This window comes from Alosa sapidissima, chromosome 3 (assembly GCF_018492685.1).
Source record: "Alosa sapidissima isolate fAloSap1 chromosome 3, fAloSap1.pri, whole genome shotgun sequence".
NCBI lineage: Eukaryota > Metazoa > Chordata > Actinopteri > Clupeiformes > Clupeidae > Alosa > Alosa sapidissima.
Genome location: NC_055959.1, coordinates 24,192,578 through 24,217,335, shown reverse-complemented (window position 1 = coordinate 24,217,335; position 24,758 = coordinate 24,192,578). Strand labels below are relative to the sequence as shown.

General features: G+C 42.1%; 3 protein-coding genes across 8 annotated transcripts in view; all 3 read right to left on the bottom strand.

The window, feature by feature from the left end:
- Window positions 1-362: 362 nt before the first annotated feature.
- On the bottom strand, window positions 363-6,463 carry rras (RAS related). The gene is made up of 7 exons (XM_042087056.1): window positions 6,063-6,463; window positions 5,436-5,531; window positions 5,121-5,208; window positions 3,483-3,585; window positions 2,515-2,623; window positions 2,122-2,240; window positions 363-1,997 (listed from the first exon to the last, which is right to left on the bottom strand). Exons 2-7 carry the CDS (start codon window positions 5,520-5,522, stop codon window positions 1,910-1,912), a joined length of 594 nt encoding a protein of 197 aa, XP_041942990.1. The 5' UTR covers window positions 5,523-5,531; window positions 6,063-6,463; the 3' UTR covers window positions 363-1,909.
- A 1,186-nt stretch (window positions 6,464-7,649) lies between these two features.
- Window positions 7,650-10,691, bottom strand: si:ch211-195b15.8 (dual specificity protein phosphatase 16). The gene is made up of 5 exons (XM_042087650.1): window positions 10,397-10,691; window positions 10,001-10,116; window positions 9,643-9,802; window positions 9,420-9,543; window positions 7,650-9,307 (listed from the first exon to the last, which is right to left on the bottom strand). The coding sequence occupies exons 2-5, from the start codon at window positions 10,091-10,093 to the stop codon at window positions 8,206-8,208; spliced, it is 1,479 nt and encodes a 492-aa protein (XP_041943584.1). The 5' UTR covers window positions 10,094-10,116; window positions 10,397-10,691; the 3' UTR covers window positions 7,650-8,205.
- A 1,045-nt stretch (window positions 10,692-11,736) lies between these two features.
- ap2a1 (adaptor related protein complex 2 subunit alpha 1) overlaps window positions 11,737-24,758 on the bottom strand; it is a 28,006-nt gene continuing 14,984 nt past the window's right edge. Inside the window, exons 12-23 of one of the 6 annotated variants that reach the window (XM_042085165.1) lie at window positions 22,949-23,134; window positions 22,458-22,609; window positions 21,928-21,990; window positions 21,085-21,156; window positions 18,151-18,233; window positions 17,806-17,895; window positions 16,238-16,361; window positions 16,008-16,124; window positions 15,380-15,449; window positions 14,825-14,959; window positions 14,375-14,386; window positions 11,737-13,833 (exon numbers count right to left, since the gene is read on the bottom strand). In XM_042085165.1, coding sequence (XP_041941099.1) covers window positions 13,756-13,833; window positions 14,375-14,386; window positions 14,825-14,959; window positions 15,380-15,449; window positions 16,008-16,124; window positions 16,238-16,361; window positions 17,806-17,895; window positions 18,151-18,233; window positions 21,085-21,156; window positions 21,928-21,990; window positions 22,458-22,609; window positions 22,949-23,134 — 1,182 coding nt within the window. In that variant the 3' untranslated portion in view covers window positions 11,737-13,755. The remainder of the gene's footprint in view (window positions 13,834-14,374; window positions 14,387-14,824; window positions 14,960-15,379; window positions 15,450-16,007; window positions 16,125-16,237; window positions 16,362-17,805; window positions 17,896-18,150; window positions 18,234-21,084; window positions 21,157-21,927; window positions 21,991-22,457; window positions 22,610-22,948; window positions 23,135-24,758) is intronic. The other 5 variants (XM_042085166.1, XM_042085167.1, XM_042085168.1 and 2 more) reach the window with 5 other exon arrangements.

The window sequence follows — 24,758 nt, the reverse complement described above, 5'->3', positions numbered from 1 at the left end:
TACAGATGCACCTACTCTACACTTGGCACACTCAAATGTGCTAACTCTAGGCTAGCGTTTACAGCTTATCAGATTCAACCTCAGCATCAAATGTTGGTCCAAACAATAAACATCATGAATAGATGGATAGGGCTCAAATCTAGCCTTGTACTCTGTACAAGGTTAGCATATAATGTAATAACTTTATATTTCCTCTAAGATTGAGCATTAAGCAGAATCACTTTGACTTAACCTTCATTTATCTCAGTGTGTACACTTTCAATCAGTCTATGTGCATGTGGTTTCATTTGTCTGTTTATTTTGACAACAAAATATTGAATTAATGGTACCAATTAAAAAAGGGCAAGCGGTAATAACTACTCGTTTAAGTAAATAATACTTTAATTTGGTATAAAAGTCTTTGGTTGATTTCAGTACATTGTGTCAATACAAAATTGTTGCATACAGGGTGCACATACAGTCTTGCAGCAAAAGGTAGGAGGTCAGGTGTAAGTAACTGTAGTTCATCAGACAAATAAAACGTTGTATTCTGCTACAATACATTTAACCAGAGAAAAGCTGTGAGACATTGAACTGTCAAACACAACCTTCAGTTAAGACATTCAAAACTTGACAACAGAAGAATGTGTATGGACGCAGATGGATTTTAATTTATTTGTTTTCTTTTTCAAATGAGTTTCTGCTTCTACGGTAGAGATATTCTATCTTGATTACTTGATTTCATTGTTGATTAACTTTAATATATGTTAAACCGTATTGGATCTTTGGAGTCCTTGCTACGTGAGTGCAAGGTTCCTCCTGGTGGCCAGAGAAAGCAATGGTTTATTTACAGGGGCAAACGTTCTGCCCATCACACATAGACGTCTCTTCTCAAAGCATAGACAGTGACTATCCATTAATGTAGTACATTTCATTTGGTTGTTTAACCTTTGTGTGCTCTACATATTAAAATCATTGTTACAAGGCGGTGCATCAAAAGATATAAAACAAAATGTAGCTCCACGTATGCAGTCACAAGTACCTAGACACACAGCCAACAGCTCATCCACATAGTACTTCCCCTCCCTCTCCCACCCCAAGCCCCAAAACATATACACACAAAAGATATGATAAAAAATAAAAGGAATCCAAGCTTCTTAGCGTTACCCTACTTCTTTATAACTGCTTTTTTGTAAGTTTAAAGATGTAGCAGACGTCACTACTCCAAAAATTACTTAAATAACACACAGACCTGTAGCAACCTAAAAAAAACATGTAAATGCTTCTCAGGTTGTTACAAGTTCCACACAGACTCACAGCCAGCCACCGTATGTCTCACTATGTTACCATGGGGCCCAAGAGTTCCTGAAATGTGATGGAACTAAAACAAGGCACTTATGAATCATTTTTAAACTGTGACACATGGCTTTAGACAGTGTTTCTACAACACCTCCAAATATAGCTCACTACAAATGAGGTGCTAAACCAGACTTCTTAGATATGTTTAATTATGATTCTAGTCACCGTAACACACCACTAAACCAATCAGTTCACCCAGGTTAAGCTCATCTTCGGTCCCTCATCTAAACCTGATGACTTGTACAGTAAGGGAAAACAGCACCCCACTGTGGAAGAAATGTATTTTTTCTCTCAACTAAAAAAAACCTCTGGACTCTTCAAGTTAATTTTCCTTGGTTTGTTTCAGTTTGTTTAAACAATCACTTTCCCTTTAATGTCAGATGGCTGCATAATGAAATGATATACCCACGTAAAAACATTAGAACAATAAAACAGTTTGAAATACATTTCTTTTTTGTTGTTGTTGAAAAAAGTGCGAATGAAATAAAAAAAGATCATGCTTCACCACATCAGCCTCTTTAAAGAAACCCTTCAAGCCCAACGCACTGGCTTGGCCTGGCATACAAAACAATTAGAGGATACTGCATGGGCATCCACTGCTCTTCTGTTTGCCTGAATGGTTGGCAGGAAGAGGTGGACTTTCTGTCTCCTGGAACTTCCTGAGAAAGCAAGTAAGAGAGATAGAGAAAGATAAATATGTAGGTAGAAAGGCTCCATACTGTAAGAGAAAGACTTGCCTTACAAAAGTGCCTCATGCACAATTCTGGGTTCAAGTTCACCCACCTGATTGCCCTCACAACCTCCAAGAAAGCCTCATCCACATTGTAACGGTTCTTAGCGGAGGACTCCATGTAGTAGATCCGATTTTCCCGGGCAAAAGCCTGTGCCTCCTCTCTGGATATCTGCACAGATCCACAAGCAGACCAAAGTATAAACGATGCTGAAGAATGATCATTTATGGAATGATACTTACACCATGGACATGGACAGCATACCATTAAGCATAGGTTTAGTTGCAATTCTGTTATAATGAATTGAATCAATTCAATTTAAATCTGCTGTTTACCATGGCTCAGTCATTAAAATGTCTATTCATGTCTAAATTCCATTTGACACTTACATATGTATGCAGATTATTAGCTGATATGTAGCTATGACATATGTATGCATAATTACCACTCTGTGCTGGTCAAGGTCTGACTTGTTACCAACTAAAACCATGGGGAAGTCATCACGATCTTTCACTCGCAGAATCTGGGTGTGGAACTTCTGGATCTCGTTGTAACTGATAGAAATAAGAGCAAAATCCAGACAGAGGAGGGAGGTTTTGAAACTGCAACATAACTAAATGTGAGGTACATGTGCAGCAATGTATTGAAGTAATACGCATACTCTTTTTCTCCTGCTTTTAGGACTGTAATTGCTTCCATAATCTAACATTACTAGATACAGGGAATTGACATTCATAATTGCAGCATACTGCTCAAAGAGCTGTACAGAAGTGTCGGTGGAGTTGGTGCACATCAATATTACAAGGCTGTAAACAATCTTCCAAAACATTCGTGAATAGATTTTTATCTGAGGGCTTGGAACGAAATGATTTATGGAGCAAATTTGTCTTTAGCCAGTTTCACTGCAACAGCAAAAGGCTTACAGGAACAAAACATGATCAAGGAATTAAAGAGGTTCCATTATGGAATGAATCTCATAAATATAGCAAAACGATATGCTCATCAGTCAACATCTTCAATTCCTAACCATCTTAAAATACAATGCAATATTATACAATGCATGTCAATGAATGTGCGAGACAATGACTTCCACCAAATTTAATACTGTTCAACTCTTTTATAAGTACTAATCAGAGCAGACAGCTTCATATTCAACAGACTAACCACAACAATACATCCGCCGACCCACCTGGGCAGTTACAAAATGCATGTAGACCGTATCATATTTATATTACCACAGTTGAGGAAATACAGCATACTGTAGCTGTGTGCGCTTGCCACAAGACACATACATAGACTCTCAAAACCTGATTTTCAGTTCCCATTATAGACATGCGAAAAACACACACATGCACGCGCATGTGCATGTTCTGTCTGCCTCTCTTACATGCACACACACACAAATAGACTTACCTGCCCCGATCATTCAGGGCAAACACTAGTAAGAATCCCTCTCCTGAGCGCATGTACTGCTCCCTCATAGCACCAAACTCCTCCTGACCAGCTGTGTCTAGAACTGACCAGAGAAGAGAAAAGGCATTTAAGAGAGCACACATAAACACACACACAGACAGGAAACATGAGGACAGCCTAACATACAGCCACACACAACAGAAACGAAACCACACAAGTCTCTAACACACACACAAACTGCGCTGTCTGGCTACACACAGACCTACTTCCCATACACTACACGTCACACCTAATGACCTCTTTCCTCCGTCACACTAACACATCTCACTGACCTGTGGAATAATCGGGTATGATTCAGGGAGGTGGTGGAATACACTACTACCATATCTAGAAATCCACTCATCAGAAATACTCAAGAATTCTGTGCCAAGCAAAAGTTGGAAATGTGTAAAACCACACACAATATTCATCAGATGAGATCTCATCCCAGCAAAAACATCATCATGACAGATCAGCTAACAAGAGGCAGTTATTTAACATGGCCTAGTTACTGTATCTGTTCAGAATTGGGCCTATTTTTTCAGTTTTGTACTCACATTTTGGTTTATTGTCTAAATCTTTTTTTCAAAAAACTATCTTTAAATACTAGTAATAAAGCTGTATACATTACATTACAATACATTATTACATTGTGTCAATGCAAAGCATACGTTTATCAAGCACATCTTTCCATGGATATATTCTTTCAAAGACACATTCATGTCTGCCGGGACCAATCTACACATACATACTACTCACTCTACTTCTACACTACTCACAATACATAGTGTTACAACAAAGAATCAGTTTGCTGTGTTTGAATGTTACACTGACTGTAGTAAAGTAGCTACACAGTGCACATAATCATGCTAAGCGTTGCTTAAATGTTAGATAAATTATTCTTAGACACAGCATAGTTCATAGACAACAGACAAATATGAAACTAAACCTCCATGATTCTTGCATAAAAATATATTAAACCAAACCATGATTCTTGGGCATAAAATTCATTCATACTGAATCCCATCCTTAGGCATGGTTTCCATTACGCCTACTATATACTTGCACACTATAAATACACACTCTTACACTGCGTAGTACTGAATTATCAAATTATGTTTGAATGTTAGTGTTCTTTCTGAAGGAGTTACATATAATAATGCTACTTTTTTAAATTTGAAATCAACAATGTAAGCTATGCACAGAATAGACCCATCTGACCCCGAGAGCAGACAACTATGAAATCAAACATTAAAGCTTTGAAATTTAAACATTTTATGTAATTTGATGGCTGTGACCACACTGTAGAGTGATCAAGCATCTCATCATCAAAAATACTGAACATCTAGCCTACACTGAACACATGTTCCCAAAAGCCAAAATCAACTTTTCAACAGCACTTTAGACTCTTCTGAAAAGGTCTGAAAGGTTTCAAAACCTGTTTTGGGATGACTGGTCTGACTGAAAGCCGTTTCTACAAGTGAACTGTTCTGCATTATGATATCAGTTTTCACAGTCCACACTTATTTAAACATCAGTTTCTGGAATCTGGACAAACTAATGTAACTGATTAGTTCTGTGAGTTATACAAACACTTACTGTCCAGCCGCGTCTCAGTCCCGTCAACAGTGCAGATTTTAGTGTAAGAGTCTTCAATAGTTGGGTCATAGTCTGATACAAAATATGACTGAAACGAAAAACACAAACATCATTAGGTTTCAACCCACCACACAGATGTGTGTAAAGAAATGTTTGGCCTAGGCAAGCGAAGACATGTTGACAACACCTCTCCACACCCTTCGTGGTGATTAAGACAAGTCAGCCATGGTTACAAATAAGAATCACAACGGCGGAGAGTCAAAATCACTGAAATCTGTCGGCCAACTGGACTGAGCTCCGACCGCAATCTCTCACCTGGATGAACTGAATGGTCAGTGCGCTTTTTCCCACACCGCCACCGCCCACGACTACCAACTTGAATCTTTCCTCTTCAGAGGACATGGTTTCCCTCTAAAATAACGTCGTAAAAGGAAAAGAGATTTATATTGTAATCCGGAACGTAGAAAACACAGTAGAACAGCTGAAAGTTGACACGACATCATGCATAGGCCTACCTAACTTCAAATTATCTAGCATAGCGTCGGCTACTTGGGACAATTCCCATGAGCGACAGGCCTCATCTACGAAGCATTAAGGTTTGGTTAGTTAAGTTTATTTGAAGTTAAGGAAGTAGATCCTGATCAAGCCCCATGAATACATATCTTACGTTAATAATATAATTTACTGCCTGGTAACTGAATTGTGCTACATGCTGCGAAGTTTTCAGTCTTCATCCTGTATCGTTAATGTTGGTTCATGCTATTCCATCAGCTTCGATAATTAGCCAATACCTCAACAGGGATCATCAGACGACAAAGATTATTCTCTCTGTTTAAGTAAGTAGCCTAATCTTGTAGCTGTGGAATTAAACTATTTCTCAGCAAAGGCCCAATTCATTGTCTGCTATGGGTGCATTCCGAGAGTTGGAAAAACTTGGATTACCTTCCTTCCGCAGACGCCTTCGGTAAATCAGTCCGGAGATGCTAAGTTTTCCTGCTTTAGCGCTCACACAACTGAGTAATTAGCCAGCTCTCTAGTAATACGTGTGTTTCTTTTTCAGCGGATGTAAACACGGGTAATAACTGTTAAAACAACATAATCGAGGGAAGTTAATGTCAGATTGACGGATGACTTGACTACAATTTGAGCGTTCAAACAACTTCTTCCTTTGTCATTTCTTGAGTTTCTTTAGCTCCTTCCGACTTTTTTCATACCCCGGGGCGTTTTTTTTCTCAGCCGCATTTCTCATACGTACAAATGGGAGTGTCTGAGAGTTCCGTTGTTTTATTCAGCGACTGTTGGCTGCGAAGTGCTTAGCAAAATCAATATAGTGTTGCCCTTGTGTTATTATTGGCTGAAGATAGGTTGTGGCCGACAACACATCGTAAGAGATTTCAAACATTGTCGTTACAACTATACTAATCAATTTAAAGCCCCGGTAAGTAAACCAAATATTAGTCTCGCTCATTTCCTTATTTGGCGATTGCCTGTATGTGAGACCACCACTAGGCTATCGCCTGCAGCATCCATAGACTAAGAATTGAGATAGTCTGTCCAGTATAGCAAAATAATAATCCGTTCAGTTATAGCAGCCTAAGCTATCTGTTGCTGCAGCATCGAGAACTTATAGCCCACCTATTAGGCTAGTCTTAGGAACGAAGAGGACTTCTGAAGTCTACTTTCAATAGTTTTGTTGGACTGAAATTACAGCATAACTTGGCTACCAAGTGTCCCTCATTCCTGACAGGCACGACTGTTAAGGGGAGGGCGTGTATTTGGCAAAATGCAGTCCTGGTCCACATGGAATTTCAGCATCAGGGAACTCGCCTTATGCCGGATGTGACTCATGATCATGGGCGTATAGTGAGTGTTGCTGACTCGCCCCCTCGCTTGGAAAAAGTTTACAGAAATCCATTACATATAATTCCCATCATATATTCCATCCATAATGTGCGTTTGCAAACGAACTGTTGAATGCGTGATAACCTCTGATGCATTGGGAAGCTTGTCAAAATTTAATTTAATTTCTAGTCCACTTTGAGCAATCGACTATAGGCTAGGATATTTAATTAAACTTAACGTGTTTAAAATAACCTATCTTTACAGTTTCGATTGAAGAGGCACCAAACACCTAAATGTTTTTATTATTTGTTATTTGTTTTTATCAGAACTATAGCCTCAGACAAGCAACATAATGCCCTCTTGCTAGAAAAGAAAAGAATTATCAAGGACCTATTATGATAGACTAGGCATTAACTGTCTACTCTAATGCCACTTTAATTCCTCCGAAAGTTGTATTATCCAGGAGCTCTGAGACGCTTGTCTCAGGAATTATGAAAATATAAATCTGATCAGACTCTTTTTCAGTGTAAGTACAGTATACATATATAGTAGTACATATATGTGTTGATGGTGATGATGCTTCTGCTGCAGTAAACCTTTACAAAAACACTAGTGCCCGACAAATCACATCTAAATCTGTGACAAAGAGATGAAGACAGACAGCAGTCTAAACGTTCAGCTTTAATGAATACTGTGATTTCAGTACAAGCTGTGGTGCTAAAATACCATCATCAAAATATCAATTTAATAAATAGTAATAATTTAATAAATTTGTCATTTCATAAATAATAAATCCACACACTCAAGCAAGTCTCTGAAAAGTACAGACACTTATAAATCACTTATTTCAAGAATAGGATACACCTACAGTCCATTTCAAACAAGTCAACAATAAAGACATGTGATGACAGGCCATTCCTTAACAGGAAAGTGTGTATGTCTGTCAAATCTAGAATAAATGATAAACATGCAATGAGGGTGTCTGTTCAACAAATGCCTAAGCAAGAGCCCTGCTCTGGGGTCAGGCATCCTGAGTTCCTTTAGTATTCTTATTCACTATCGATTTGAAAACGGCTCTCCCAGTGAGAAAAGTATGGGGTCCAGTCATTCAAACAAAAATCCTCACACAAAAAACGCTCACTCTTTCCCATGATATTCCTGTGACTTTACCGTCTTTTTTATATCCATTCATTTTTAATTTTTCCCAACTGTCCAGACTACTATTGGCCACATCACCTTTCTTTCAGCACCTGTAGGGTAAGGCAGGCTGGCCGACTTTGATGCGAGGGCCTAATAGCACCCCGAGCAGCATCTTCTCTCCCCAATCTAACAGCTTATTTACAGTGAGACTTAGCGGAGACACGAGATGCGTGTCGCCACTTAACCCCTCAACCGCCTCCACAGCGGTGGATGTATGCACCTTCTGTAGAGACCCATTAATATTCATGGAGGGAATCTCTTTGATGCTTTCTGTCTTGGGTTTGCTACGCTCTGGCACCCCCTGGTGGCTTTTGACCACTCTTAGCTTTGCCTCTGCATCCTTCCGGGCTGTCACTGCTCCGTCTTGGCTCTGCCTGTCCTTTCTCCTTGTGAGAGATCGCGAAGATCCTTGATGTGCATTAGGGTGTTGAGAACTTAAAGCTTTCCTCTGCCTCTCTTTTTCCTTTTCTGCTTTCCTCTGTGACTTTGTAGCTCTGTGCTGTGCTCCGGACTCCCCCATGTGGAGGAGTTGTGAACTGGTAGTTGCATCCTGACGGAGGTCGGCCCTCTTGCTGCTCTGTGTGGTGTGCCTCTGTGGTGTCTGAAGGGAGACACTCACAGGGGTGAGGGCTAAAGTGAGACGTTGGCGCTTCTCTGAGACCGACACCGGGTCTGATGGGATTTGTAGTGTGATGGGCTTCTGGGGATTCCGCTGGGCTTCTGACAGTGCCTGCACCTCTATGGGCTTGAGTGAAAGAGTGAGACTTTTGAGCTTATCAGAGAGCGACAGAGTGAACTCAGGAGACTTTGTCTGGGCCAGTCCTTTGTTTCCACTCTGTACTGCCGTGCCATCTTTGCTGTTGGAGGGGTCACAGTGTGTGTTTACACAACCTTCTCCGTGTTCCTTGTTGCCACGCTTCATGTCCTGAGCACTGGGATTGAGTTTGGTTGATAGCAATACAGAGGAGCTACAATCTGTGTGGTCAGTGGTAGGGAATGGTTGTGGTAGGTCCAAAGCTCTACCAGACGGCTCAAGCGTATGGTGTGGATTTGTGCATGCGGGGGTGAGAGTACCCTGGAAAAGCTGAAGCTGACCCAGGAAGTTAAAATTTGGGGAGATGGAGGGTCGGCGCTCCTTGACAAATCTGTAAGTGTAGAGAGAAAGTTTATTAGTTATAATCAGCACATGGTCTGTTTAGATATATAGATTTAGCATGATTATGTGTTAATGATCTCTGCCTGGCCGTGAAGTCGCACCTGTATGCATGATCCAGATCCATTCCCAGGTGATACATTATGTAGGCCACAGCAAGAGCTGGAGAACGAGAAATACCAGCTGCACAGTGCACCAGCACAGAGCATCCCAAAGACATGGCCCCATCTACAAGACACAGAAAGAGAGTGAGAAACAATGAATGCACATCATGCAAACACTCTGCCAATGCAAGCTGATGTAGACAGTGATGCACTGTGTACTTACCAATGAAGCGTAGCGCCTGTGGAATCCACGGCAGCAGGTCGTCCCGCAGGGAGTCGTCAATGGGAATCCGGAGGTACTGAGACTTGGGAAGAAATGTGGGCTGAGGGGAGCAGCGGCTGACGCTCAGCACGTATGATATTCCCCGCGCAGACAGACTGTCCTACAACCGGTGAGAAAACAGATACGGCATTGTTAGGACAATAAAACTAGGTTAGTAGCTCCGGGCGACCCAGATGAGCTCATGTCACTTCGAGAGCACGTAATAGGTCAAAGCAAGACGTAACGCTCCCATCCACACAAATGCAAGACAAGACTGCAGAAACTTGACAAAAATGCAGATAGTTTAAGTGTTGTTTACCTGCGTGACGTCCGTCTCTGCACCCAGATACAGATGCGGCAGGATGCAAGAGAGCGGCAGACGCTCATTCTCTCTTTCTCTGTGGAAAACCATCCTCCTTTCTTCTGGGGTGCACTCTGTGCAGAAAAAACCGAGCATGTGGAGTGACTTCATAGAGCCAAAACAAGAGATGACGCAGATGCATGGACTTCACAACCTAATTTATTCTAGACTAATTTACGCTTGTATTTTGAATTGCAGTCAACATAATATTAATATAACACCAAACATGAATGAAGTTGATGCATTCTCCAATACTCTTAATTAAGTCGCATAGGAATGCACTGAAATAGGGCAATGTTGCATGCATTTTATACTTATACTTAATTCATACTGTGTTATTATGGATTGACTCACCAGTGATTTCTTTATCCGATATGTTGAAAAAAAGGAATAGATGCAAAATCAAATGCTTTGTGGCTCAAAAGTTCAATGCACTGAAAAGTAGGCTACACGCCGCAAATGCTGAATCGCAGTGTCGTGTTTCTTCCTCAGTAATCCCGTTTAAAGAGTAACTCTGCAGTATTTCCTATTAAATGCGCGAAAATTACACCGGTCTGTGTTGGAGATGTGTTCCACTGCTCTCCGTTCTCAATCTGCGACGTTATAGCTGTTTGTTGTTGGATGTCTATACCTGAGAGAGGGAGGAAAAGGATGAGGTAATGCCGAGTCCAGACGCCAATAATAGTACATTTGTATGTGATGTCATTTTCAGCCAATGAGCGCTTAGCGCTCTCCAGTGACGCGCGCGCGGGCACGCTCCTTTTGTTCGACATCATCAGTTTGCCCAAGGACCCCGGCAGTTTGACTAGGATGGATGGAGCGCAATCATTCTGTCACTGAAAGGGAGGGGGAGACGTCGCCCCAACAGGCGAACACTGCAGTTACAGTCCTTTCCGCTGTGGAACTCGTTACTATGTGCGCAACGGCAGTTTCCCTTTATTTATTTTATAATGTAAACACCATAAATTATTTAGAATTCTGCGTTCATTGTGCTATATTTATTTAACCTTGTAATGCATGCAGTAATGTCGGTCTTCAGAGGTAGCTTGCATCATTTTTTACATTTGTGTTTCTTTAGGCCTATTACACAATTGCAGGCGGTCTCCATCATGGGTAATTTCACACCTTGATCTGCCTCGGATGAGCAGCTGACAGCGGTTCTTGACTCAAGAAATGGACCCGGCCCGTTTAATCGAGATTATTCACAATAGGCCTACATTATAATTTCATTGCAGTGTCAAACAATGCCGAGGTTTAGGACAGTGTAGTTACGGTACCTGACTGCCACCAGTGGATGCAGGGCAGGGAGACGTAAACGCTGAATTTCGGTTTCCGAGGTAAACTGGGGATAGGCGCAAAGGCTCGTGCATGTGCTCATATTTGACAGGCATTGCTAGGCCTACACATTTCACTGAAATTAGATGCCATAACAAGTAGTTTAGAAACCTAAAAACAATAGTTTTATTTTTCAATGGTGCGGAAATGATATTTGAATTGCTGACTGATAGTTTGCATAAAATAGTTTTATGGCTGGATGCAGATGACTTGTTTGCAAACAAAATGCAGTAACATTTTTTGCAAAACGCAAGCACTGACCTAGTTAGATGTGTGTGGTAAAAATCCAAGCTGAAAAACAATACTAGGATATTTCAAAAGTTATAGGACACAATACAATAAAACAACATGGAGAACCGTTTGAATATATGGCATAGTTTTACTTTCACATTTTTCAGTACAGAGTAAATTGGAATCTAACACAGGTATCTGACAGGTTTAACACCGATACACTGGGGCTGTATTAGCTAGCGGATACTGCACAGACACGCTCACGCGCACACACAAATATGACAATGATTCAAATTCAACTACAATGACAAAGTCCCAGTGAATGCACAGTTGCATCGAGGGAAGCATAGTGACTCCTTATTCAACATATATGACAGTGTCCCATAAACTTCGTTAGATTTTTTTTCTCCTTATAATATGGTACAGTCACACTCATCCCACACATACACACCTAATGCTGAACCAAAGCAAGATGATCACTGGCGTTGTGGTTGACTGTTGGCAGCTGGTTTGGTCCTAATCTTTCTCTCTGTTTTTCTGCCATCTAAGATGTATGTGTGTGTTGAAGACTAGTGTGTTATCTTAGACTATAGTGTGCGCATTGAAGTACTCGCTGATTTAAACATGTTCACATGATAAGTGCTCAAACAGGCGCTCTGGAACATCAGTCACAACCTCACCACAACTCAACACCCAATCTGGCTTTAGTCCCGTTTGTTCTGTTGTGTTGTGTTGTGTTGTGTTGTGTTGTGTTGTGTGTGTGTGTGTGTGTGTGTGTGTTTGAGTGCAAGAGCGGAGGTCGCCACAGATCACCGCAGATCTTTGTAGTGTGCGTGCATGTGTGTCTACATAAGAATCCACTGCTGCACTCTTCATGTGCAGACAGACAGACGTACAGACAGAGGACGCCCTCCTCTCCCTCCCGCTGCCCTGCTGTCCCCTCAGCCGTCTCCTCTAACAGAAGAGAGCTGGCGACCTGGACACAACCTGAACATTTGGACCACCATGAAATCATGAAATGTACAAAACAATGAAATGGGGCAACAAACTTCAAGTTAACACATCACTAACATCAGCACTGAGATGAGACAAAATAGACAGGTAAATACAATAAAAATAAAAAAAAGAAAGAAAAAAAAAAAAAAAAAACACGTCACAACCAATCACAAAGCATCTCTCATCTCTGAAGTCATGACGGGGGTGTAATAAATGCAATAAATGACGAGCCCACGAGAGGGTCTAATGAAGCGTGCATGATCACTTCCCTGCCTGAGCCTTGTTAAAGTGCACTAAGCCTGCTCTTCTGCGCCGGGGGAATATGGGAATGGAAATGTGGAATCTTTGCAGTGATACATGCCGAGCGAGCTGATGAGAAAGCTGTGTGTGTGTGTGTATGTATATGTATATATATATATATATATATATATATACTAATGTATGAGGATGTGCTGGGAGGGTTGGAGGGGGGTGATTAGGTCAGTAAAGCGCAAATGTCCGGCCCATCTAGAGGCAACTGCCTCCCTTAGTGTATTTCTACTTCATCTGTACAATTCCTCAGATTTGTGCATGTGAGCGAGCAAAGGGGTTTTGGTGCGTCCTCCCATCCATGGCTTACAAGGAATGTTTAAGAGACGTGTGTGGGTGAGTGTCTTGTGTATGCGTACACTTCGCAGGAATGCTATCGGAAGTTGAAATGTTAGATCGCGTGTACGCCGACCGCTCGCCCCTCCCAGCACAATGCGCACCAGCTGCCAACACAAGCACAGAGCACACTTCAGTCACTAGGCCGGACGGAGAACACAACAATCACCACAATTCTGTACCACACACTCACTCACTCACTCACTCATGCAAACAAACACGCACGCACACATGCTCTCTAACACACTCTCTGACACACACGCACACAGGTAAACACCAATAAAAACAAGAACTGTTGCGCTGATGATAACAGTAATAATAATCATAATAATTGTAATTAGGACAGTTATATGGCCGTCGCAGAATGCCGGCTGTGTTTTTTTTCCCTTATGTACGAATGCTTCTGAAGTTTTCTTTCTTTGTTCAGGGTTCTGGAAAGTAGAACGCTGGTCTGCGTGAGGGCTCTAGGAAGGTGATGGTCTAGGCATGGATTCCAGGAGAAGACTCTAGAACTGTTCCGACAGCAGCTCACAAAGACGCTTGGAGACGGTGTCCTTACTGCTGCGCAGAGTCAAGCGGTACATCTGAGGGATGAAAGAGAGAGAGAAAGAGAGAGACAGAGAGAGTTACACAATGTGTAACACTATAATATATACTAATACACATACTATAGGTAGACTATTATAGTTAGCACACTGTGCTAAGTACAGGTGAGTACAGCATACACACATACTAACTGTATGCATAGACATGACACACATACTCAAGTGAAAAACACACACACACACACACACACACACACACACACCGCATGCATGCATACTTCTACAGACACATGATTAATGGTCGCTAAAGACTTGGTCCAACTGAGAGTGGGGTTCTGAACACGAATAACACGCCCAATGGCCTGGAGTCTACCACTGCACTGAGGGAGGGGGAGCGAGAGAAATAGAAAGAAAGAAAGGAATGGAGAAAGCTAGAGACAGCATTACGCTGCTCAAAGAGGCAGCAAGAGTGCAAGATGACAGGAACAAGAAAGTCAGATATGAGACAGACAGACAGACAGAGAGAGAGAGATAGAGAGAGAGAGATAGAGAGAGAGAGAGAGAGAAAGAGGAGTGTTACCTGCTCCCCAGGCTTGAGTTGCAGCAGCAGACACAGAGACACAGACACATCAGTGAGATGCAATGAAACACAGAGGCTTTAGCTGTTTTGCGCCCCACGCCAGCACAGACGGCAGACAACAGAGAACGTGTGTGCAGACGCGTGTGTCTGAGCGCAGGTGTGTATGTTTACAATGTTAACACAAAAGAGAAGGCTGGATTGAAGGGTCAACAATTATTTCTGTGGGTGTTCAAGATTATAGCTAGTGTAGTGACAATTGTGTGAGGCAGTCTTGGCTACAAGAGTAGATTTAGGCTCAGGGTAGTGCTTTCACTCGAGCAAAAAGTGGCTTAGAGAAAGGGATTGGAATCTTCGTGTTCGGTCAAACAAGTGTGTAAGAGTGTGTGTAAGAGTGTGTGTGTGTGTGTGTGTGTGTGCACGTGCACATGCATGTCCATGTATATGACTTACCTGAGCTTGGGCATTGGGCTCCAGTCTGAGTAGGCAGCCCACCTGCTGGGCCTTGGTCTGGATGACTCCAGCGCACACAAAGTTCTCTGGGTTAGGGTCCACGTTCTCCAACAGGGCCGTCCCAAGGCCCAACAACTACCCAGGGGAAGAGGGTGGTGGTGATGGTGGTGAACATGGGATGGAAGGAACAAAGTGACACTAAAAAGATCTCGGGGAAAGCTCTAACCTAAAAAATGGGCTGCTCAAAGAATGTATATCAACTGTGCTTATTTTTGGAATATTTCTGTTTCAAATAAAACATGCTGCACACTCTATGTATTTCAAATGGTTTTGCAAATAAATGTACACATAAGACATGAGTGCTCGAAAGGCAACATTTTACTAAAAGGTCTAGATTCGTGCAAGAGATTTGCAGGTGCCCATCTACATTCAAAACATCCAATACATCTATTCTACATCCAAATCCTGATAGGGTTCTGGAGATCAGCAGGGAAGTGTGTGATTGTGTGTACCACAGCAAGACCACAGCAAAAGGTGTATCTGTAAATCTCTTACCTTGGCTTTGACCACTTCTGTGTCAATGCCATGGCCAGCCTTGAAGATCTTCTGTGCCTCTTGCTGAGGCCTGCAGAAGGGAAAGGCCAAATGCATGTCAGATTACTGGGTGGGGCAGATTGAGTAACTCTGTGGTTGACATATTAAACTCATTACACAATCGTCTAATGCAACAGACACAAGCCAGTAATCTGTTACAACCCTCCTAAAGCCACCACCCAGACACACATTCAAGTTAATATGCTAGATTCATCGCTGCACCAACCGATTCTCAGAGAAGGAGTGAGTTAATATCTAGTGTAATATCTCCTTGGTGGCTTTTTCAGACAACTAAATACAACAGCATAAACAATCTTGATTGGCTCAAACTTACAGGAAATGTAAGACTTGGCTCTTATGTCACTCAATTTATTAAAATCACAGCCAAATGACTTCTCTGGAGAAATCACATATTGTTTTGTCCAATTGAGAAAGCCATCACAGAATGAGTGAGCAGGCAATTACTTGTCCCCCACACATGATCCCTACCAGATAATTACTGTAAAGTGAAGATCAACACACACTGGTGTGGAGGTTCATCTTCCAACCTATTCCACCCCTCTGCTCTACACACCACAAACACACTCACTGGCTGAGCTGTTTCCAGCGCTGAAAGAACTCCTGTGATAACATCTCAGTGGGCTGGAAGAACTTGTTGATGGTGACGGGAAGCTTGAGGGTGAGATTCTGCAGGGCTCCACCATACCTGAGTGAAGAGTGGGTGAGGGGAGGGAGTTGAGCTTTAATTTTCAATTTGAGTAAATGAGTGGTAATACGTAAGTGCAGTAAGAGAGAGTATGTGCCAACGCCCAACGGTACCTGAACTTGATGTTGAGAAGCGGCGCATCAACGAAATCAGTCAGACACTCGATGTTGACCACCTGCTGCACCTGGGCACCGCCCTCAATCAGAGGCTCCACTGTTTTAGTCTGCAAATTCAGCTGTGGGGCCAGTTAAGGAGAACATACACACATACACTCTCACCTTCTCTCTTTCTCTAAGACACACACACACACACACACACCTGTGCATTCAAACTAGGGCTGGGCGATATGGACCAAAACTGATATCCCGATATTTTGGGGCTGATTGGCGATATACGATATATATCGATATTTTAAACAGAAGAGCTAAGTGTTTCGTATTCACTCAACATGACAATTATGACAACACATCCAGCTTTGATCAGAATGATTTCAGACTGCTCTAACACAGCTGTGCAAAAAAGTGTAAACAATAACATAGGCCTATCAATACCAATAGGCATTGGTAAAGGCCTGATAAAGCTGTGCAAATAACAAAAAGACCAATAAGTCGACCGTGACTGACAACACAGGCCTACATTGTACTGCACAATGCAATATTTTGGGCACAAAAATATTGCAGTAGCCTACTGCAGAAAAAAACCTGCAGTTTTTTTACCGTAAGGGTTTGATAGGGCCTAGATGAAAGCAAATGTAGCCTATGATGGCGTAGACATGTGTGACTTGACAACAAACAATTGGGCTACCTAAACAACGTAACTGAGTCACTCACCAAGAGTGTGATAGATGCTACCGTGATTTTGTATGCGTTCATTACCCTTTTGCATGTTCCGGTTCATAAGAAAAAAATCCCTATGCACGATTTAATGGGGTTTCGGGAATCATAAAAAATGATGCCCCTAACTGCTCGCGAGCATAGCCTATCCTCTTAATAAAATCAGCGTGTAGGTTATCTCCCTGAGGACTTTAGATCTGCTATGTCGCTAAACGCAAGCACTCATAAGTGTATTTAAATTAGCTAGGCTATGTACCAAAAATTACATTTTACCGTGAGTCGAAGAGCTGTAAACAGTGTTGTAACTTAAATCTGCGTGTACAAAACCGCTTGGAGCTCCAGTGGAATTTTGATTTCACAACGAGAATTCTCGGTCTAGCCGTTGATGTGCCGACGGAAATAGGCATCAGTACCAACCTCTGATCACGGTAGACAAAATCAGACTCAGTGTCAGTCATGTTTGAAAGTTTGTTGTGCTGTGAGGGAGAACGTGCACACGCAAGGGGCGCAGCTGAGCAGAGCTGCGGCTGTCTGAATGGTCTGAACACAGAAGAGCAAGTGGCTTTGATAAAATGGCCCATTATTTGACATTATATCGGTATTACGACTACGACTGATATATTTTTGAAAACGATATGTAGTTGAGGCAATATCGTAATACCGGTATTTCGCCCAGCCCTAATTCAAACAGAAAATCCACTTTGACAACTCCAAACACAAACCTACTTGATCCCAGCTCATACATACGGCAACACAGTGGCGGGGCCAGCATTTCCATCTGCTGAGAGGCCAGTTTATGCTGCATCTGACGCCTAACTGATGAGAACACTGATTCAGAGAAAGGATATGAGTCGGCAGTTCACCTGGGCAGGACACTGTAGTGGAGAAGCTGACAAACTGCACTGAAGTCTTATTGCCGTAGAATAAGTACATTCTCCCTGTGAGAGAAAAACACACCACCACACAAATAAAATATCAAGTCTGCAACGTACCATGCATATTTGTACTCTGTCTATGGGTAAAATGGGTCAACAAATTGTGCATCAGGGTGAATAAGGGTGTACACAGCGCTTGCTTTGGTTCATGCAACAAACTCTAAAGGTATTATGCTTTTTGACAAAGTTGGGGAGTTGATTGATTTCAATCAGGGCAAGATGAGGAGTGCAATAGAAGAAATATGGTTGAGGGCTCACCCAGGTTCTGGCGATACTCAGACTTGATTCCAATCTGCAGCAGCTGGTTCTCAAACAGGACTCCGTTATTCTTACACACAAACCTACCAAAGACAGAGTGCAGAGAAAGAGACAGAGATTAAGGAATAAAACCAAAGTGACTCTTAACAGCATTAGAAAAAACACTGCACCAGACGTTGAGTGGGCTGTGCGAACACTGGAGAATCAACAAGCAGAGAGTAGAATGTGTCAAGAAAAACAACAGATGGACTCTCACAATTCTCAGGTGTAAGGAAATTCTGATGACTAAATACACGGAACTGGACACCATTAAACAAACTTAGCTTAATGTAAATACATTAATTCCTCACAAATATTTAAAAAGTCCCTATTTTGCATGTAAATCAGTGCTCGAATTACGTGGGAGCCAGAGGGAGCCGAGCTCCCTTAGAGTGAGGACAGGCTCCCATGAAAGCAACAAAGTCAAAAATCTGAGGGGGTCTCTCATATCTGAAGGTATCTGGCAACAACGCTCATTATCCATCCCTGTCCGATCTCTTACCATTAAAGACGTTAAATTAAAATATAGGCTACTACAGGACGTAGACCTACACTACGCTCTTGAACGCAGCATGACTGCACTTCACTACCAGACTATAGCAAACCGCATACGATCGATTTGACAGCACTCGCAAGTCCGAAGAAGTCACCCTGCTTTGATGCGAGTGTTTTGTCTATTTACATAGGCGTTCATTGGGCTAGCCTACATGGTTTGGATACGTGCTGAAAAAGTCCTGTTTGCTGTTGAACTTGCGCTTCGCCTCTTTTATGTTAATTGACAAAGCCATAAATTATGGCCCATAATGCAGCCTACTTCAATGATTGTGTGAACTGATCTGTAACTATCCTCTGCCATTCAGAGCTCCGGAAAGTTCCCAGATATTTTGAAACACCTATTAGCAATCTCTGATGGCGGAATATTCAATGGCTACCTGACAACATCTCAGTGCAAATTCCAAAATTGTTCGTCTATTTATTTCCACGGTTCAACACATGAGACGACTGAACACCCAGGTGTTATTATCACTATGTGTACATTAGCCTATAGGCTAATACTAGAACATAGTTTGGCTGCAATGGCTTTATTAATTTCTGCCAGTTTCCCTGCAATTTCCCTGTGTATAAGTTAAAGACTACATGCATTATTGTGTTTGACACTGAGGATAGCCCATCTGAGACGGTGGTCTGGTTCAAATGAGTTACGTTGTGAAATTGAGAATGGCACTCCGACTATTTCTTTGTATTGTGAAATTGAAATGAAATATGGACTATTACAATCAATAATATGTTGAAATGAATGAAAAGGAATCAATTTCTACGAAAAATCTGTCTGGTGTGTGTGTGTTATAGCCTAGGCCTACCATCTTCACTGATCTTCACTTTACTTTGCGCATACTGCACAAAAGCGCCTCTCGCGCCTAGGATATTTGTATCGCCTTGTTAGGCTATGCGCGAGATGTGCCAACTTTTTATGAGATAGAGACCCCCTTAAAGACAAAAAGATAATTCGAGCACTGATGTAAATGCTTGTCAAAAAAATAAATAATAATAATGGGTAACACTTTACTTGACAATATCAACTTAAGAGTGACATGACACCGTCATGAACACGACACTGTCACACATGAACCCTAACCCTAATACTAACCTCTAACCCCAACTTGTTACAACAAAAACCAAATGACACTTAATAACAGAAGCATTATGTCATAAACGTGTATGACTTGTTTATGACAGTGTCATGTCACTCTTATGTCAATACTGTCAAGTAAAGTGTAATCTAATAATGTTCATGACTGAATAGGCACTGTACTTCCTGGTACAGAGGCAGAAAATGATTACTTAATGATAATCAGCTCTCAAGTTCATCACTGTAGTTCAGATTCAACTTCTGTAAGAAAAGTGGCCAAAACAGAAAATCAGTTTCTTGAAAATAAGTGCTTTTGAAAAATGATACATCAAGTAAGTTTATGGAAACAGAACAAACATCAAAAAACAAAAATAGCCTACATGCAGCAGCTGACAGTTTTTTGTCGGGGTTTAAGAGGTCTTGCACAATGTGCCCAGTGTGTCCACTGAGAGTAAAGCTGAAGGAGACCCAGCCTTTTTGCGTGCCATCTTTAGTGAAGCCCACTGGCAGCTGAGCAGAAATTCAGACAGAGAACCACTGTCTCACTCTTCATTTCCCCCTATTATTAAATTACCCCTCATTCAACTCTGTTGATCCATTAATTTAACCTTTACAATTTAGTTTAGTAATTCAATTTCATTATTCCTGTAGCCTATTACAGTTCAAGAGACTGACACTGGCTTCAGTCTGGTTGGGAAAATCCTTTGAAATTGCACGAGAAAAGGACTTGAGCTCCTAGGAGAAACATTCTAGTTTAGCAGTGGACCACCTGATAAAAGGAGGAGCAAAGAACCAGTGGATCGCCAACTTCTGCTGTCAGCGGGCCAACAGCAGCTGTTATGCGTCTGCTATCTGGGTGGACAGAACTAGGAGAATTCCTTTAAAAGATGGAAATTGTCTGAGGGCGCATCCAACCACCACATGAACATGTGAACAAACATTGATGCCCAGGGGGCACAGCCTCCGTGGCCTTTCTGGTTTACATCAACCACACATCTCTTTGTAGTGATGCCCTTCTGTTGGCTCTGCAGGGAGATGCTAACTGTGGTAAGAAGCCAGCCTTGATGAGATATTAGTTGTGTGCCATGGTGTAGTTTCCTGCTATGCCACAAAACATTTAAGATAACACTTATCCACAGTATAGGCCAATCTTTCAGGAAGATGAAACTCACACACACCCAAGCAGAAAACCACCTGCACCCGAGAATTGGAGTGTGTTATGCTATGTGCAGCTCTAGAGCTGGAGGCGGTGAGGAAGCGCTTACTTGTTGAGTAGCTCTTCTGCTTCAGGCAGAGGGGGAGCAGGTTCCTCAGAGACAGCAGGAGGAGGAGCAGAGCTGATGGGGGAGGGGCAGGCCAAACATAGAGGAAGAGAAATAGACGGGAAGGAAAGAAGGGATGAAAAGAGATAGTGGGAGGTATGGGGAGAGGTGTAAGAAAGGGTGGAGAGAGATGGAGAATAGGAATGAAGGGATAGGAAGATAGATGGATAGGAGGGATAGAAGATGGGATGATAATGGAAAAGGAGAAGAGTTCCAGAAAAAGAGGGGATGGTATGTTGATGAAGTGAATCAAGTCAGATGTAAATAGAGTGAAAGACATAGCCAGAGATGGAGTGTTTCCATATGTGTGAGTGTGTTTGAGAGAGAGAGAGAGAGAGAGAGAGAGAGAGAGAGAGAGAGAGAGAGAGAGAGAGAGAGAGAGAGAGAGAGAGAGAGAGAGAGATGGAGAGAAAGAAATGGGAAGAAAAAAAGACAAGCACAGGTGTTAGTACCAGCATTGAACCAAGCCTGGATAATACACCACCACTGCTAAGCACACACCACAGAACACAGCACGCAGACAGTGCAGCTAGTGGCAACACAGAACAGCTACATGCGTATTACGGCTATGCAAACACCTTCTGACAACTCAAGTGGTATACAGCATCTATATGTATAGAGTATATATAAAACACGAGCCAACAGAGTGTATATAGATTGTATGTAATAAAAAAAGAATTGCAATTATAGAATTGCTTAATGATTTTTAACAGTATGACTAAATAACATTAAGTTTGGGATTTTCTCTTTAAACAAGGTCACAGCAATCCACCACTGGCCCCTTACTCGGAGTCACCAGGACCCTCAGCCAATAGGGTGTCAGAGGTCTCAGGGGGTTGTTCCAGATCTCTGCCACCGTCCAATCAAATGTGAGGACACACCAACAAACATACGTACATACATACACACAACACAGACATACAGGAAACATGTACACACCACACACACGCGCGCACACACACACCAAACCAAGGGAGGGTATTTGACAGGGGAGGGAAAGAAAAGGAGATAGAAGGAAAAAAGCAAGAAAAGAGTCACATACACAGCAAGATAAAGAAGACAAGAAGACATTTCTGTACACAGAAAACACAGAAAACCAAAGAAAGTTTGACTGAAAGGCAGAAGAGATAGAGACAGTGAGAGAGACGGAGAAAGCAGTTTGACAGACAGCCACAGAGAAGGTAGCACAGAAGACTAGCTTAAAAGCTCTTAAAAGAGTTAAAAGTCTTTAAAGTCTGAAATCAAGTAAGAGTTAGAACTATCCCGGACGATAGGGGGTACTGGTGGACAGGCCACCGGCGGTGTTGCAGGTTTACCTCAGGAAGCCGTCGTCATTGACACCTGCGCTGGGCGCAGCCGACCCCTCTGAAAACACATCGACCAATAGGCTGCCAGTACTGGGAGGAGCTGAGCCAACTGCAGGGGCTGGGCGGAGACCGAGCAGGTCAGCAGATGGAGAGGGCGTGGACTGGGGAGAGGGAATACAGCGAGAGAGGAGTTGAGGAATGTAGTGAAGTCCATATATTGTTAATGAAGCATCTCCAAATCCCTCTGCTCTCTGTGTACAGAGGGAGGAATCTGAGGTGGATGAGGGGAGGTAGTAACCTATGTCTGCTAGTAGCTAAGATGGCAGACTATTATGAACAGAGAAATATTACTAGGTGCATAGCCTCCCTCACTATGTGTGTGTAGTTCCTGTGTATTATACAGAAATACAGGTAAGGATTAGTGTTTGTGTATATTTGAGCGTGTGTGTTTTGGAGTGTGTATATAGGTGTGGCCATCTGTGCTCTTATCTCTGGCTTACAGCGTTGGACGCAGCCATAGCAGAAGTGTCCGCCCTCTCTCCTCCTCCGTTCAGCTCTCCTCCCTCTCTCTTGGCATCCTCCAGCTCATTCACAGACACAGCCCCCGGCCCCTTCTTCTTCTTCAGCTTGGCCAGGATGGACGACTCCCTCTCAGGGAACGGAGGCATCTCCTCCAGAACAGTGGCCTAAAACACACACACACACACACACACACACACACACAACCTTTAAGAATGCTAAAGGAAACTAATGCTGCCAAGTGCCAACAAACAGAACTCTGGACTGACCCCTTGCCATGCACAATGTTAGTGCAAGCACAGTGCCCATTTGATAATATTTGTGAAGTCTTATTTGATAGGAAAATGTTCCAGATTACACCAAATCGAAACACTGGAGTGTGTGTAGCATCATAGTAACAGAAAACATAGCTGCAAGCGGCGATTAACAGAGGCCCGACATAGACTATGAGTAAGTGGACAAACCCATGAAGTCTGTCCACTTAATGGGACAACAAGTAAGTGACGTTGGAGTGAGTGTGAAGCTCGAAATATAGGAGGCTATGGCCGCCGCCATGTTTGTTATGCTAACTGTCATAGGCTAACGGATGGACAGACCGTTATAAATCACACAAGACGTTACTGATTGTATTATTGGATAGCACAGTGTCTCAACTTCAAAAGTTAGGGAGCATATTTGGTACATAGCTAGCCTGGATAACAGGCTTCTAGGCTTGCAACTTAAACGTAATCGCTCTCAGGAACGCCCTCTGTTCGCTGGTTGGTTCGGAGAGAAGTTGCCAAAGTAAACGAAGTGAACGAGAGCTATTCCAGACGGAGTACTGTAGGGAAATGTAAATGAGCGAAAGTATGTAGACAGGCGGAGTCAGGCTAGTACATAGCTTCCATATGACATTATGAATGAGCCTATGAAGTTTTATGAAGATCAGCCATTATCACTGGCATATATTGACTGCTGAAATTTGATTGCTCTTCTATTTTGGAAGATTTGATATTCATGAATAAAGTTCTTAACTTTCTTCTTAAGATGTTTCCTAAGAAAACACTTAAGAACAAATGAGATTTTTTGAAGACAAAGTTCCTTCATTTCTTCTTAATTTTCCTCGCAACTTTAAGACAACCCTGCATCCGTTTAAAAAATGTTACAGTGTAAAGTTGAGCCTCTTAAAGTCATTCATATAAACACATTTAACATGGTTTGAAATATCAGCCTTTATTATGTGTACTTACAATACACAAGCTTACGATTTTATCATGGTAGTTTGAGATTGGGCCTTTACATCAGAAGATATTATCAATAGAATCATTATGGCCACGCCCTGAAATTTGATTGGTATGCAACTTTAAAACGGAGTGACGAATCAAAAATCTAAGAAAACCAATTTTGTTGGCATGGTCTGTAGATCTGTATCACATCGTATGAGAATTGAATAGATGATGGCCTTAGACTTGTTTGACTAGATGTAGAAATGGGCGTAGCTGCGTGCGCTGGATTCAGGAGCTTCTAAGAAATCTAAATAAAAAACATTGTTCAAAAATTCGGTTCGAGGTATGACCCAAAATGTAAATGTGCTTTTAGTAGCGCTCCCCTGTGTCATGTCAGTGTATTTACTGCTTGGACCCCTAAATAGGGGAAAAACACTAAGAACAGTCAATTTATTTGAGGCCATCATGTCTGACGTATTCAACCAAGTCACCACCAGCCAGTTTATGTACGGCTAGTGGTTACTCATCAGCAGATATCTGTGCTAAGATCTGAAGAGGAATGAAGCCATATAGCAGCTGCATGTTT